The sequence below is a fragment of the Bos indicus x Bos taurus genome, chromosome 11, assembly GCF_003369695.1.
Source record: "Bos indicus x Bos taurus breed Angus x Brahman F1 hybrid chromosome 11, Bos_hybrid_MaternalHap_v2.0, whole genome shotgun sequence".
NCBI classification, from domain to species: Eukaryota; Metazoa; Chordata; class Mammalia; order Artiodactyla; family Bovidae; genus Bos; species Bos indicus x Bos taurus.
In genome coordinates this window covers 50,053,899-50,069,746 of record NC_040086.1, presented here as the reverse complement: position 1 = coordinate 50,069,746, position 15,848 = coordinate 50,053,899, and the positions used below count along the sequence as shown (strand labels likewise).

Genomic DNA, 15,848 nt, shown 5'->3' with positions numbered 1-15,848 from the left:
AATCAGCTATATAGTACTGTACTGTAATAGGTTTATAATACTTTTCACACAAATAGTGCATAAAAAAACAAAGAAAGCATTTTTAATCTTACAGTACAGTACCTTGAAAAGTGCAGTACAACAGCTGGCATATAGGGGCTGGCATCAAGCGAACAGGCAAGAAGAGTCTCTATATCTGCTGTTGTCTCCCTAACCCACTTGCCTACTTAAGCTAGTTTAACTTGGGTTTCTTTCATTCCTGCTAGTAAGTTTCCTGACTATTATGAAAGTATAGATTAAGAAGGATCATGACTTCCATTATAACTAATATCTAGATTGCAATTCTACAGTGAATCCCTTACATGCAAACTTTCAACTTGCGAATTTTCAAAGATGTGAATGTGCGTTTGCATGTCCAATCACGGTAAGTTAGTTCACATGTCTGGCATACATTGTCACATGCGTGCATCCTCTATAAGTTTTTTGTGTACTTTACTGTACCATACTGTACAGAGTACAGTTGTGTAGTATTGCCAGGGTGATTGGGATGCAGCTCAAGGTTGAGAACCATCTCTCTCAAGCCTCTCCGCAGTTTTCTTCCCCTGTTTAGGACCTGTTTTGTTACCCCATGAAAGCAAATGGCCTCTGCCCACAGATACAATCTAACTCTTCCCAAGGTCAAGAGAAAGGTCAGACTGAGCTAGATTCACTCTGTCCCAATTTGATGCTCCCTGGTTAAGTTGTCACCAGGAGGTGGGTCAAGTTATAGAACCTGGATGCTTCCTCTATAACCTTGTGGCAGAGTGGTGGCATGCAGGGTTCCCTTCAAACCGGGGAGACCTTGCCAGAAAATTAGGAAAGACACTGTGCACTGAGGCAAGGCATCAGAGCAGAGATGTTTAGGAGTCAGTAATAGTGGTAGTAAAAGCCTTTATTAGAGGGTAGCACGATGCTCACCATCGATCAGCGTTCTGAATCTACACAGAGAGGTACATGGTCCGCACACCTCAGGGGCTGCCCTGGGACAGTCACTGCTCAGCACACGTGCCTGGAATCTCAGATGTTACAGTTGAGCATGCTCACAGCACCTGCCGTCTCTGAAAACTTTCAATATTGGCACTGTTTAATCTGAGGCTTACCAGGTGGTGCTTGTGCACCTGCTTCCCAAGGCAGGAGACATAAGAGATGCGGGTTCCATCTCTGGGTTGGGAAGATCCCTTGGAGGAGGAAATGGCAACCCACTCTAGTATTCTTACCTGGAAAATTCCATGGACAGAGGAGCCTGGTGGGCTGCAGTCTAAGGAGTTGCAAAAGGGTCAGACACGACTAAAGCGACTGAGCACTACTCTTTAATTTACTAGGGAACAAGAGAGAGAAAAAGTAAATATTAACTGTGCTCAGTTCTGAACAGTTTACCTCCTAGGCCTCATTGTCTACATCGTAGTAATGACTGTATTTGTCATCCAGCCAGCTCCAGCCAACTTGATCTGCATTAAATGCACTCCTCTGTGTGCTGGCTCTTTACAACGTGGTGCACAGCGACTGTCTCCTGTCAGTCACTCTTAACAGATATAACAGGACACTGATTTATTTAATGAGCAACTCATGTTTCCATTTAGATCGAAAGCCTTGAAGATGAAGGGAATGTTGTGGTTCAGATGTACAAGCTCATTGAACAGTATCAGGTTCCCACACCTCCTGAAGACTTTGCCGTTTTTGCAACTATGAAGCCATCCATTGTTGCTGTTCGGAATGCCATTGATAAATCTGTGGGTGACAGAGAAACAAGCATTAAGCAATTTTGTCTGCATTTGGGTAGAGATCTTGAAGATCTAAGCAATGAAGTGAATGAAGTAAAGATGCTAGCACAGGTAAGCTGAAGCAGAATTTTTAAAATAATCTATATAAAGGCCATTACATTTTAATAAACCGTTTAGAAAGCATATTTCATTTTAATCGGGTTTAATTTTATTTTGTTTATGCTTCCTTCTAATCAATTAACAATGTCTTTAAGCAGCTACTGAAAATTTAAAGTGTTTCTGAACCTCTCTGAGGTACTGAATAAATTCCAGGCCACTGCAACTAACAGATGTATGTATTGCTTTAGTGTTTATAATCAAATGTACAAAATGGAATATTACTCAGCTATAAAAAGGAATACATTTGAATCAGTTCTAATGAGGTGGGTGAAACTGGAGCCTATTACACAGAGTCAAGTCAGAAAGAGAAGGGAAAATACTGTATATTAATGCATTTATATGGAATATAGAAAGACATAACAATGATCCTACATGCAGGGCAGCAAAGGAGACACAGATGTAACGAACAGACTTATTTGGACTCAGTGGGAAAAACAAAGGTGGGATGATTTGAGAAAATAGCATTGAAACATGTACATTCCGTTCAGTTCAGTTCAGTTGCTCAGTCATGTCCAACTCTTTGCAACCCCATGGACTGCTTCCCTGTCTATCACCAGGCTTTCCTGTCCATCACCAACTCCTGAAGCTTGCTGAAACTCATGTCCATTGAGTTGGTGATGTCATCCAGCCATCTTATCCTCTGTCATCCCCTTCTCCTCTCTCTTTCAATCTTTCCCAGCTTTAGGGTCTTTTCAAATGAGTCAGTTCTTTGCGTCAGGTGGCCAAAGAATTGAACCTTCAGCATCAGTCCTTCCAATGAATATTCAGGACTGATTTCCTTTAGGATGGACTGGTTGGATCTCCTTGCAGTCCAAGGGACTCTTCAAGAGTCTTCACAGCACCACAGTTCAAAAGCATCAATTCTTCAATGCTCAGCTTTCTTTATGGTCCAACTCTCACATCCATACATGACTACTGGAAAAACTGTAGCTTTGACTAGATAGACCCTTTGTTGGCAAAGTAATGTCTCACTTTTTAATATACTGTCTAGGTTGGCCTTAGCTTTTCTTCCAAGGAGCAAGCATCTTTGAATTTCACGGCTATAGTCACCATCTGCAGTGATTTTGGAGCCCAAGAAAATAAAGCGTGTCACTGTTTCCATTGTTTCCCCATCTATTTGCCATGAAGGGATGGGACCTAATGCCATGATCTTTGTTTCTTGAATGTTGAGTTTTAAACCAGCTTTTTCATTCTCTTCTTTCACTTTCATCAAGAGGTTCTTTAGATTCTCTTCACTTTCTGACATAAGAGTGATGTCATCTGCATATCTGATGTTATTGATATTTCTCCCAGCAATCTTGATTTCAGCTTGCACTTCATCCAGCCTAGCATTTCTCATGATGTACTCTGCATATAAGTTAAACAAGCAGGGTGTCAGTATACAGCCTTGGTGTACTCCTTTCCCATGTATATTACTATATGTAAAATAGAAGACCAGTGCAAGTTTGATGCATGAAGCAGGGCATCCAAAGTTGGTGCTCTGGTACAGCCTAGAGGGATGGGGTGGGGAAGGAGGTGGGAGGGGTTTCAGAATAGGGGGACACATATATACCCATGACTGATTCATGTTGATATATGGCAAAAACCATCGCAAAATTGTAAAGTAATTATCCTCCAATTAAATTAAAAAAATTTTAAAGTCTTATGGTCAAATCAGAAAAAAATGGGAAAAATTCAGTTCAATAGTAGTGAATTCTCTTTTTCCTAGCGTCTATTTATTATTTTGAAATTAGTGTTTTTACATCCTATTAGCGTATTTTATAGCTACTGTCACAATTTTAGAGTTTTCTTAGTCACACGTTAGAAAATTCCCTCTTAGAAAGAGGCAGAGTATAAATTAATAAGTGATAAAGAATGTTTGATTAACTTGCACCAATTTTACTATCCTAAAGATATAAAAGGAATTTTTAAGAACTTAGAATAACACACACAGAAGTCACTCGGTCGTATCCGACTCTTTGCAACCCCATGGATTGTAGCCCACCAGGCTCCTCGGTCCATGGGATTTTCCAGGCATGAATACTGGAGTGGATTGCCATTTCCTTCTCCAGGGGATCTTCCTGACCCAGGGATCGAACCTGGGTCTCCCACATTGTAAGCAGATGCTTTACTGTCTGAGCTACCAGGGAAGCCCATCAAAAACACAGAAGAGTAGTAGTTAAGTTTCAAAAGGATGTCAGTTGAGATGTTTTATAGATGAAATCTACTTCCTAGAAGTCAACTCGCTAATTATATGCACAGCTGGAGACAAGAACTTAGAATAGACATCTTTTTTTTTCACTATCTTTCTTACTTTATTTTTTAATATAAATTTATTTATTTTAATTGGGGGCTAATTACTTTACAATATTGTATTGATTTTGCCATACACTGACATGAATCCACCACAGGTGTACATGTCTTCGCCATCCTGAACCCCCCTCCCACCTCCCTCCCCATCCCATCCCTCTGGGTCATCCCAGTGCACCAGCCCCAAGCATCCTGTATCATGCATTAAAACTGGACTGGCGATTTGTTTCACATATGATAATATACATGTTTCCATGCCATAGAATAGACATCTGGATAATTCTTAAGTGAAACAAACATGAAAATAGATCATATAATAATGATCTACTCTTTAATTATTAACATTGACTAAATCCTATCCCAAAAGTTTAAAGCAATATAAAGTGAACTGAAAGTGAAAGTTGCTCAGTTGTGTCTGACTGTTTGTGACCCCATGGACTATAGAGTCCATGGAATTCTCCAGGCCAGAATACTGCAGTGGGTAGCCATTCCCTTCTCCAAGGGATCTTCCCAACCCAGGGCTCGAACCCAGGTCTCCCACATTGCAGATGGATTCTTTACCAGCTGAGCCACTAGGGAAGCCCCAAACCATATAAACTTATGATAAAATCAGAAAAAAATGGGAGAAGCTCAGTGTCCTTCAACAGAATAATAAAATGTGTTGGGGTACTTCCACTCAAAGGAATATAATACCGATGTTGAAGATTACAGCATGCATTTATATGTGTTGACATGGCTAAAAGTAGCTAACATTTATTGTGTACTTATTATATGTCAACTTTTAGTCTAAAGGACTTTGCATTGCTTTTACTTTTGTACTGAAGTATTTTTGTATTTTGCAAGAGAAAGCTGTATATAACTGTAATAACTGTACAACTCAGTGAGTTCTCAGAAAGTGAACACATCCATATGTCTACTGTTCAAGTCAAGAGCTATTGCTCTTGGTATCCTTAGGGTGCCCTCTAGTCACTAACCTTTCCTTCCTTTCCAAAAGCAACCACTACCCTGAATTCTAAAGCCATAAATTGCTTTTGCCTATTTATGAACTTCAGTCAAATAGAATCCTACCTTTGTTGTACATATAATGATTATAAATCATTCCTTTACTGTAAAGTGATAAATTTCCTTATATTCCCTTCATTCTTTTCCATATAGCATTCACTTCTCCTTAACTGAAGTCTTGTTAGTTGGGAAAAAAATGTAATATAGGAAAAAAGATGAAGGAAAATGCATTAGGTACTCCTTAAAAACAATATTATCCCCATAGTACTTCCTTATACATTTCTGTACTTTTTACAATGTATCTGCATTGTTTTAAAATTCAAGAAAAGCAACCATTTTCATATATTTTCTAAAAATTCGAATGAAAAAGGAATTAGCAAAAATATGTTTTGAAAATGTTTATTCATGTAATTTGATGGTGTACATCAAAAAGTAGGAATGACTAATCAAAAGCTATCTTAATTTTACAGGATCCACAGATTTTGGACATTAATGCTGACCAAGAGAAAATAAAGGTCATGTTGAATGAGCTGCTGTTAGTTCTGGATGATCTTCAAAAACGCGCATTTCAATATAAATCCTATCAGAAGAATTTTAAGGTAATGACAGCACTATACATCTGTTCCTAAAATATAGAACTATAAAATATATCTTTGTGTATGCACAGAAGTGACATTGATGCACACTCATTTTAATAATGCTCAACGTTTAGACACCTATGTGCTAGTCACTGTACTGGAATAATCTGAAATACAAAATATGGTATATTCTCTGCCTTTGAAGTGTTTAAAGATTAGGACACATGAGAGACAAAACATCTTTCTTTATTAAAAAGTAATTGTGAATTATAGACAAATACTCAGACCAGGAACTGTAGTTACTATGTTAAAATGCATGTGGATTTTAAATGTAATCAATTGAAACCCCTTGATTCTTTATTAATATTCTACTTCTTTTGCATTCATTCATGTGTATATTGGAATCAGCGAACTAAAATGGACTGGGATGGGTGAATTAACTCAGATGACCATTATATCTACTACTGCGGGCAGGAATCCCTTAGAAGAAATGGAGTAGCCATCATGGTCAACAAGAGTCTGAAATGCAGTACTTGGATGCAATCTCAAAAACGACAGAATGATCTCTGTTTGTTTCCAAGGCAAACCATTCAATATCACAGTAATCCAAGTCTGTGCCTCAACCAGTAACGCTGAAGAAGCTGAAGTTGAACGGTTCTATGAAGACCTACAAGACTTTTTAGAACTAACACCCAAAAAAGATGTCCTTTTCTTTATAGGGGACTGGAATGCAAAAGTAGGAAGTCAAGAAACACCTGGAGTAACAGGCAAATTTGGCCTTGGAGTACAGAATGAACAGGGCAAAGACTAATACAGTTTTGCCAAGAGAACGCACTGGTCGTAGCAAACACCCTCTTCCAACAACACAAGAGAAAACTCTACACATGGACATCACCAGATGGTCAACACTGAAATCAGATTGATTATATTCTTTGCAGCCAAAGATGGAGAAGCTCTATACAGTCAACAAAAACAAGACCAGGAGCTGACTGTGGCTCAGATCATGAAGCCCTTATTGCCAAATTCAGACTTAAATTGAAGAAAGTAGGGAAAACCACTAGACCATTCAGGTATGACCTAAGTCATATCCCTTATGATTATACAGTGGAAGTGAGAAATAGATTTAAGGGACTAGATCTGATAGATAGAGTGCCTGATGAACTATGGATGAAGGTTCGTGACATTGTACAGGAGACAGGGATCAAGACCATCCCCATGAAAAAGAAATGCAAAAAAGCAAAATGGCTGTCTGGGGAGGCCTTACAAATAGCTGTGAAAAGAAGAGAAGCAAAAAGCAAAAGAGAAAAGGAAAGATATAAGTATCTGAATGCAGAGTTCCAAAGAATAGCAAGAAGAGATAAGAAAGCCTTCCTCAGTGATCAATGCAAAGAAATAGAGAAAAACAACAGAATGGGAAAGACTAGAGATCTCAAGAAAATCAGAGATACCAAGGGAACATTTCATGCAAAGATGGGCTCGATAAAGGACAGAAATGGTATGGACCTAACAGAAGCAGAAGATATTAAGAAAAGGTGGCAAGAATACACAAAAGAACTGTACAAAAAAGATCTTCACGACCAAGATAATCACAATGGTATATGATCACTCACCTAGAGCCAGACATCCTGGAATGTGAAGTCAAGTGGGCCTTAGAAAGCATCACTATGAACAAAGCTAGTGGAGGTGATGGAATTCCAGTTGAGTTATTTCAAATCTTGAAAGATGATGCTGTGAAAGTGCTGCACTCAATATGCCAGCAAATTTGGAAAACTCAGCAGTGGCCACAGGACTGGAAAAGGTCAGTTTGCATTCCAATCCCAAATAAAGACAGTGCTAAAGAATGTTCAGACTACCGCACAATTACACTCATCTCACATGCTAGTAAAGTAATGCTCAAAATTCTCCAAGCCAGGCTTCAGCAGTATGTGAACTGTGAACTTCCAGATGTTCAAGCTGGTTTTAGAAAAGGCAGAGGAACCAGAGATCAAATTGCCAACATCTGCTGGATCATCGAAAAAGCAAGGAAATTCCAGAAAAACATCTATTTCTGCTTTATTGACTATGCCAAAGTCTTTGACTGCGTGGGTCACAATAAACTGTGGAAGATTCTGAAAGAGATGGGAAGACCAGACCACCTGACCTGCCTCTTGAGAAACCTATATGCAGGTCAGGAAGCAACAGTTAGAACTGGACATGGAACAACAGACTGGTTCCAAATAGGAAAAGGAGTACGTCAAGGCTGTATGTTGTCACCCTGCTTATTTAACTTATATGCAGAGTACATCATGAGAAACGCTGGGCTGGAAGAAGCACAAGCTGGAATCAAGATTGCCAGGAGAAATATCAGTAACTTCAGATATGCAGATTACACCACCCTTATGGCAGAAAGTGAAGAGGAACTAAAAAGCCTTTTGATGAAAGTGAAAGTGGAGAGTGAAAAAGGTGGCTTAAAGCTCAACATTCAGAAAACGAAGATCATGGCATCCATTCCCATCACTTCATGGCAAATAGATGGGGAAACAGTGGAAACAGTGACAGTCTTTATTTTCTTGAGCTCCAAAATCACTGCAGATGGTGACTGCAGCCATGAAATTAAAAGACGCTTACTCCTTGGAAGGAAAGTTATGACCAACCTAGACAGCATATTGAAAAGTAGAGACATTCCTTTGCCAACAAAGGTCCGTCTAGTCAAGGCTATGGTTTTTACAGTAGTCATGTATGGATGTTAAAGTTGGACTGTGAAGAAAGCTGAACACTGAAGAATTGATGCTTTTGAACTGTGGTGTTGGAGAAGACTGTTGAGAGTCCCTTGGACTGCAAGGAAATCCAACCAGTCCATTCTAAAGGAGATCGATCCTGGGTGTTCTTTGGAAGGAGTGATGCTAAAGCTGAAACTCCAGTACTTTGGCCACCTCATGTGAAGAGTTAACTCACTGGAAAAGACTCTGATGCTGGGAGGGATTGGGGGCAGGAGGAGAAGGGGACGACAGAGGATGAGATGGCTGGATGGCATCACTGACTCGATGGATGTGAGTCTGAGTGAACTCCGGGAGTTGGTGATGGACAGGGAGGCCTGGCGTGCTGTGATTTCTGGGGTCGCAAAGAGTCAGACACGACTGAGCGACTGAACTGAACTGATGTGTATATTATTGATTTCATCAATATTGCCTCATTTGCTCTCATTTTGATGTGCAGTTTGATGAAAGAAGAGAATTGACTAAGCCAGGGCAAAGATGGATCCCTCAAAATTAAAAAGCTAAATGATATGCCCCCCCGCAAAATGAAAAGAAATGAGTGAGAGTTATAAGTGCTCTGAACAGATATTGTTGTTGTCCGATCACTAGGTCATGTCCAGCTCTTTGTTACACCGTGGACTGCAGCATGCTAGGCTCCTCTGTCCTCCACTATCTCCTGCTCAGATTCATGTCCATTGAGTCGGTGATGCCATCTAACTATATCATTCTTTGTCACCCCCTTCTTTTGTCTTCAGTCTCTCCCAGCATCAGGGTCTTTTCCAATGAGTAGGCTCTTCGTATCAGGTAGCCAAAATATTGGAGCTAAAGTATTGGAATAGCTATTAGAGAGAACAAAGAGAAAAGCAAATTGGAAAGATTCCTGGGACCAAAACCAGAGGCCACCTGCAATGAAGGAGTGTTAATAGTCTCCCCTAAATTTCAGAGAAGTGCCTGGACGTCACATGGAGATGCATCCATTTCTTCCAGAGCCCCAAATGGATGACCAGAAAGTGGTCTGAGGGCTCTGAGACCTGAGCCCTCCAAGTCTCCACTCCAGACCTGAGGCTTGGTAGAGCAACCTGCAAAATAATAACCTGGACACTAGAAAATGCAACTGCCATAATACTTGAGGCAGGAAGTTTGTGCGTCAGAGAATTATGGTTCAAAGTTGTCCCCAGATTGAATTAACTGACATATAAGACAGGAAAGTGTGAGGTAGGAAGGGAACTATGGATGAAACATTACCTAATAAAAAGCTATACCAGGTAAGCACTCCTTTGGGTCAGGGAGAATAGTGTAGCTTGAACCAGAGCCTGAAATAGAAGTGTGTCTCCCTCCTTCCAGACTCCATATCTATATTTTATGATTCTTTAGGATGACCTCAGGCTGTCCTGGTGGCCCAGATGGTAAAGAAACTACCTGTACTGTGGGAGACCTGAGTTCAATCCTGGGTTGGGAAAATCCCCTGGAGGAGGGCATGGCAACCTACTCCAGTATTTTTGCCTAGAGAATCCCCATGAACAGAGGAGCCTGAGGGGACTATAGTCCATGGGGTCACAAAGAGTCGGACATGACTGAGTGACTAAGCACAGCACAGCATAGGATGACCTCATATCCAACCTTCGTCTCCAGCTCTTGGTTATTAGGGGGACAGGAGTGAAGGCCTAAGAGGTGTAGGAAATCATTTCTAATTCTTAATGAAGACAAGGCTAGATCCCTATCATCAGGGTAATGCTGACCTTGTAAAATGAGTTGGAAAGTGTTCCCACCTCTTTAATATTCTGGAAAGGTTTGAGAAAGATTGGCATTAATTCTTTCTCCCACCCCCACTATAGATGTTTGGTAGAATCTACCAGTGAAGTTATCTGGTCCTGGGCTTTTCTGTTCTCGGAGGTTTTTTATTTCTGATTTGATCTCCTTACTCCTTATTTTTCTGTTCAGATTTTCTCCTCCTTCCTGATTCAGTCTTAATAGGTTATGTGTTTCTAGGAATTTATGCACTGCTTCTAAGTTATCCAGTTTGTTGGTATACAGTTAGTTTTTCATAGTAATCTCTTATGATATGGCTTCCTATGTGGCTCAGTGGTAAAGAATCCTCCTGCCAATGCAGGAGATGTGGGTTCGATCCCTGGCTCAGGAAGATCCCCTCGAGAAGGAAATGGCAACCCACTCCAGTATTCTTACCTGGGAAACCCCATGGACAGAGGAGACTGGTGGGCTACAGTTGGACATGTCACAACGAGTTGGACATGACTGAGCATGCATGCAGGCATAAGATCATATGTATTTCTGTGGTGTAAATTGTAATGTATCCATTTTCATTTCTGGTTTTATTTATTTGAGTCACCTCTCTTCTTTTCCTTAAATCTTTAAAAAGATTTATCTTTTTAAAAAATGCTTTTAGTTTCATTGATCTTTTCTATTATTTTTCGGATCCCTATTTTATTTATTTCCACTCTGAACTTACTTCTTTTCTTCTGACAATGTTGGGCTTAGCTTGTTCTCTTTTTTCTAGCTCCTTGATGTGTAAAGTTATGTTATTTGAGATCTTTTCGATTTTCTTAATATATCCATTTATCACTATAAACTCGCCTCTCAGAACTGCTTTTGCAGCATCTCTTAGGTTCTAGTGTGCTGTTTCCACTTTCATTTGTTTCAAGATTGTTTTAATTTCCCTTTGATTTCCTCTTTAACCCATTGGTCGTTCAGGACTGTGTTGTTTAGTTTTCACACATGTGTAAATTTTCCACCTTTCCTACTGTTGTTGATTTCTAGTTTCACACCTCTGTGGCTAAAAGAAGTACTTAGTATGATTTCAATCTTCTTAAACTTGTTAAGACTTGTTTTGTGCCCTGTCATATGATTTATCCTGGGGAATGTTCTGACTGCTCTTGATAAGCGTGTGTATTTACTGCTGTTCTATGGAATGTTTGAAATCCTGGCTTATCTCAAGGTTCATAATTTCTGTGCAACTAATCTCCAAGCCATGAAAACAGCTTCTTTAGATTTTCTTGGAACCTTTCTCTCTATAGGGTTCATAATCAGTCCATTAGATTAGAAATAGGTGAGAAACCAGAATGTTCTCTCCATCTTAAATCTCCCCATCCCCTCCACCAATTACCACACAAAAATTCTCTCCATCTTCTATCATCCCTCTTCCATCATCTACATATAAGCCCTAAAGGATATAGGATCCAACATCCGTTGGATCGTTGAAAAAGCAGGAGAGTTCAGAAAAACATCTACCTCTGCTGTATTGACTACGCCAAAGCCTTTGACTGTGTGGATCACAACAAACTGTGGAAAATTCTTCAAGAGATGGGAATACCAGACCACCTGACCTGCCTCTTGAGAAATCTATATGCAGGACAGGAAGCAACAATTAGAACTGGACTTAGAACAACAGACTGATTCCAAATCAGGAAAGGAGTATGTCAAGGCTGTATATTGTCACCCTGCTTATTTAACTTATATGAAGAGTACATCATGAGAAACACTGGGCTGGAGGAAACACCAGCTGGAATCAAGATTTCTGGGAGAAATATCAATAACCTTAGACATGCAGATGATGCCAGCCTTATTTCAGAAAGTGAAGAAGAACTAAAGAACCTCTTGATGAAAGTGAAAGAGGAGACTGAAAAAGTTGACTTAAAACTCAACATTCAGAAAACTAAGATTATGGCATCCAGTCCCATCACTTCATGGCAAATTGATGGGAAGACTTTATTTTGGGGGGCTCCAAAATCACTGCAGATGGTGACTGCAGCCATGAAATTAAAAGATGCTTGCTCTTTGGAAGAAAAGTTATGACCAACCTAGGCAGCATATTAAAAAGCAGAGACATTACTTTCCCGACAAAGGTCCGTCTAGTCAAAGCTATGGTTTTTCCAGTAATCATGTATGGATGTGAGAGTTGGACTATAAAGAAAGCTGAGCGCTGAAGAATTGATGCTTTTGAAGTGTGGTGTTGGAGAAGACTCTTGAGAGTCCCTTGAACAGCAAGGAGATCCAACCAGTCCATCCTAAAGGAAATCAGTCCTGAATATTCATTGGAAGGACTGATGTTGAAGCTGAGGCTCCAATACTTAGGCCACCTGATGCAAAAAACTGACTTATTTGAAAAGACCCTGATGCTGGGAAAGATTGAAGGTAGGAGGACAAGGGAACAACAATGGATGAGATGGTTGGATGGCATCACCAACTCAATGGACATGGGTTTGAGTAAACTTCGGGAGTTGGTGATGGACAAGGAGGCCAGGCGTGCTGCAGTCCATGGGGTCGCAAAGAGTCAGAGATGACTGACAGACTGAACTGAACTGAACTGAAAGGATATAGATCCTTCTGAGGACTCATCTGTCTATGTGAAAAACCAGTCAGATATGATCCAACTTAAGAGTAAATGCCCTTAAACCTCCGTAATGCCTCTTGTGTCTTTTGAGAATTTCTAAGTTCTAAGGATGTATAAATAGTGATATTTTGTCCCTCAAATAGAAATTTGAATGTATGTGGGGTTTTTTCACTTGTTTTTTTCATTTGTTTCTCTTAGATAGAAACAAATGAAAAGACAAAAATTACTAATAGGAAGATAACATAAGATCTCTATATCTGAAAATTAAATTGTACATTTTGCTTATTATATTTTTAAAGGTAGAAGTGTCAAAGTTTGATGCTTTGGAAGAAGTTAGTGCTGAATTGAAGCTTAAACAATTGCTCTGGGATTCTTTATCTGAATGGGATCAACTCCAGCAAGAATGGTTAAAGGTAAAAAAGAAAAATTCTTAATTCTTAAATAATTTTTATATCATTTAACTTTAAAATCATGGTAGTATGGATTATAGTTTTTAAATAATCTGGTGTCTTTCAGTAAAATATGCAATATTATAATTTTGTGGGAATTTATCAGCTTTCCAATGAAATGCACAGAGGTCTTTCTGCTACACAAATATTTAAGTACCACAAAAAAGAATGCTTTATTGTAAGGCAGGCTTCTCAGGTCCTCTGTTTAAGAACACTAAATGAAGGAGGGATCAAAGGACCTCACCATATGGCATTTAACTGCTTTGTGGTTTCTGAATACAGTGTTGTCCTGATACATACAGCCAAGTGTTACTAAGGATCGTAGAATTTTATTTATGATCTACAACATTAGATTTCTGTTGGCTGAGGTTCTGTTTTCACTGTCTTTTTTTTTTTTTTTAGAAAAAATAAAGCCATTTTTTTCCCCTGTGATAGAATAGAATCATGGTAATGAGATCTAGGATCTTTCTTTGAGAGTTCAATAGTAAATTCTAATCATAGTAAATTAGGGGGACAAGTATCATAAGGCTTGGTTCTTAGGGTCTACTCTTGTATTCAAACATTAACAAGGATTAACCCTCTAGGAGACAGAATATATGACCATCTATTCTTTCCAGTGTGATATGCATATACTAGAAATACCATCAGCTTCACAAATATTGCTTTACACTTGCTGGTTCAGCTTCCCTGTGCTGGTACCCATAATTAGAAGTCATACATCTAGGTTAAACCACAGTGACACAAGAATGATTCCTAGGTAATGTTCTGGACACAGTGGATACCAGTGGCGAATAAAAGGGAAGAGTCTAAACTCTCACAGAATTTACCTTTTGGTGAAGAAAGCAGAAAACAAACATGTATATGCTATTATAACAGAGACTTTTAAGTGCTGTTGTATAACTCATTTATTGGTTATCTCAGAAGTAGAAAATGCTCCTGAATAGTAAAGAGGAAGCTTAGAAAGTTCTTTGATTCCCACCATAGATTAGAGCAGTGGCTTCTGAAGTGGGACAGATTTACCCAGGAAATGCACAAAAAGTAGACATTGTATCTAGAAAAAAATGAATGTTTATAAATTTTTAGTTGAGGCATATTTGACACACTGTATTGGCTCCAGGTGTATAATATGATGAAACTATATTTGTGTGTATTGTAAAACGATCACCACAGTAAGTTTAGTTAACATCTGTTACCATTCACAATTATAATTGTTTTCTTATGAGAACTTTCAAGATCTATTCTTTTAGAAACTTTCAAATATGCAATACACTATTATTAACTAGTCACTATTCTGTACATTTCAGAGAAGGTGAGGCACCCCACTCCAGTACTCTTGCCTGAAAAATCTCATGGACGGAGGAGCCTGGTAGGCTGCAGTCCATGGGGTCGCTAAGAGTCAGACACAACTGAGCGACTTCACTTTCACCTTTCACTTTCATGCACTGGAGAAGGAAATGGCAACCCATTCCAGTTCTCTTGCCTGGAGAATCCCAGGGACGGGGGTGCCTGGTGGGCTGCCATCTATGGGGTCGCAGAGAGTCAGACACGACTGAAGCGACTTAGCAGCAGCAGCAGCATTCTGTACATTACATTCCCATGTATAATTATAATTATTTTATAATTATAAGTTTGTACCTTTTGACTTCCTTCACCCATTACATCCACCCATCCCTTTTCTCTGGAAACCACCCATCTATTCTGTTTTAGTTGTTTTACTTTAGACTCTTGCTTTGTTTTGTGTTAGATTCCACATATAAGTGAGATTATATGGTATTTTTCTTGGTCTGACTTATTTCACTTTACATAAAGCCCTCATGGTCCATCCATGTTCCCCAAATGACAAAGTTTCATTCTTTTTATGGTGGAATAATAGTCCATTGTATACATATAACACATTTTCTTTATCCATTCATCCATTGGTGAACACAGTTCAGTCGGTCAGTTCAGCCTCTCAGTCGTGTCCGACTCTTTGCGACCCCAGGAATCACAGCACGCCAGGCCTCCCTGTCCATCACCAACTCCCAGAGTTCACCCAGACTCCTGTCCATCGAGTCAGTGATGCCATCCAGCCATCTCATCTTCTGTCGTCCCCTTCTCCTCTTGCCCCCAAACCCTCCCAGCATCAGGGTCTTTTCCAATGAGTCAACTCTTCGCATGAGGTGGCCAAAGTATTGGAGTTTCAGCTTCAGCATCAGTCCTTCCAATGAACACCCAGGATGGATCTCCTTTAGGGTGGACTGGTTGGATCTCCTTGCAGTCCAAGGAACTCTCAAGAGTCTTCTCCAACACCACAGTTCAAAAGCATCAATTCTTCAGTGTTCAGCTTTCTTCACAGTCCAACTCTCACATCCACACATGACCACTGGAAAAACCACAGCCTTGACTAGACAGACCTTTGTTGGCAAAGTAGTATCTCTGCTTTTCAATATGCTACCTAGGATGGTCATAACTTTCCTTAGGTTGTCTCTATTTCTTGGCGATTGTAAGTAATGCTGCTGTGAATATATCTTTTCAAATCAGTGTTTTCGTTTTCTTAGGATAAAAGTCCA

The 15,848-nt window shown here is 39.6% G+C and overlaps 1 protein-coding gene across 1 annotated transcript in view; it reads left to right on the top strand.

The window, feature by feature from the left end:
* The window catches only part of DNAH6 (dynein axonemal heavy chain 6), a 283,738-nt gene that overhangs the window by 66,516 nt on the left and 201,374 nt on the right, over positions 1-15,848 (top strand). Inside the window, exons 15-17 of the mRNA XM_027555566.1 lie at positions 1,599-1,850; positions 5,660-5,788; positions 13,150-13,263. Coding sequence (XP_027411367.1) covers positions 1,599-1,850; positions 5,660-5,788; positions 13,150-13,263 — 495 coding nt within the window. The remainder of the gene's footprint in view (positions 1-1,598; positions 1,851-5,659; positions 5,789-13,149; positions 13,264-15,848) is intronic.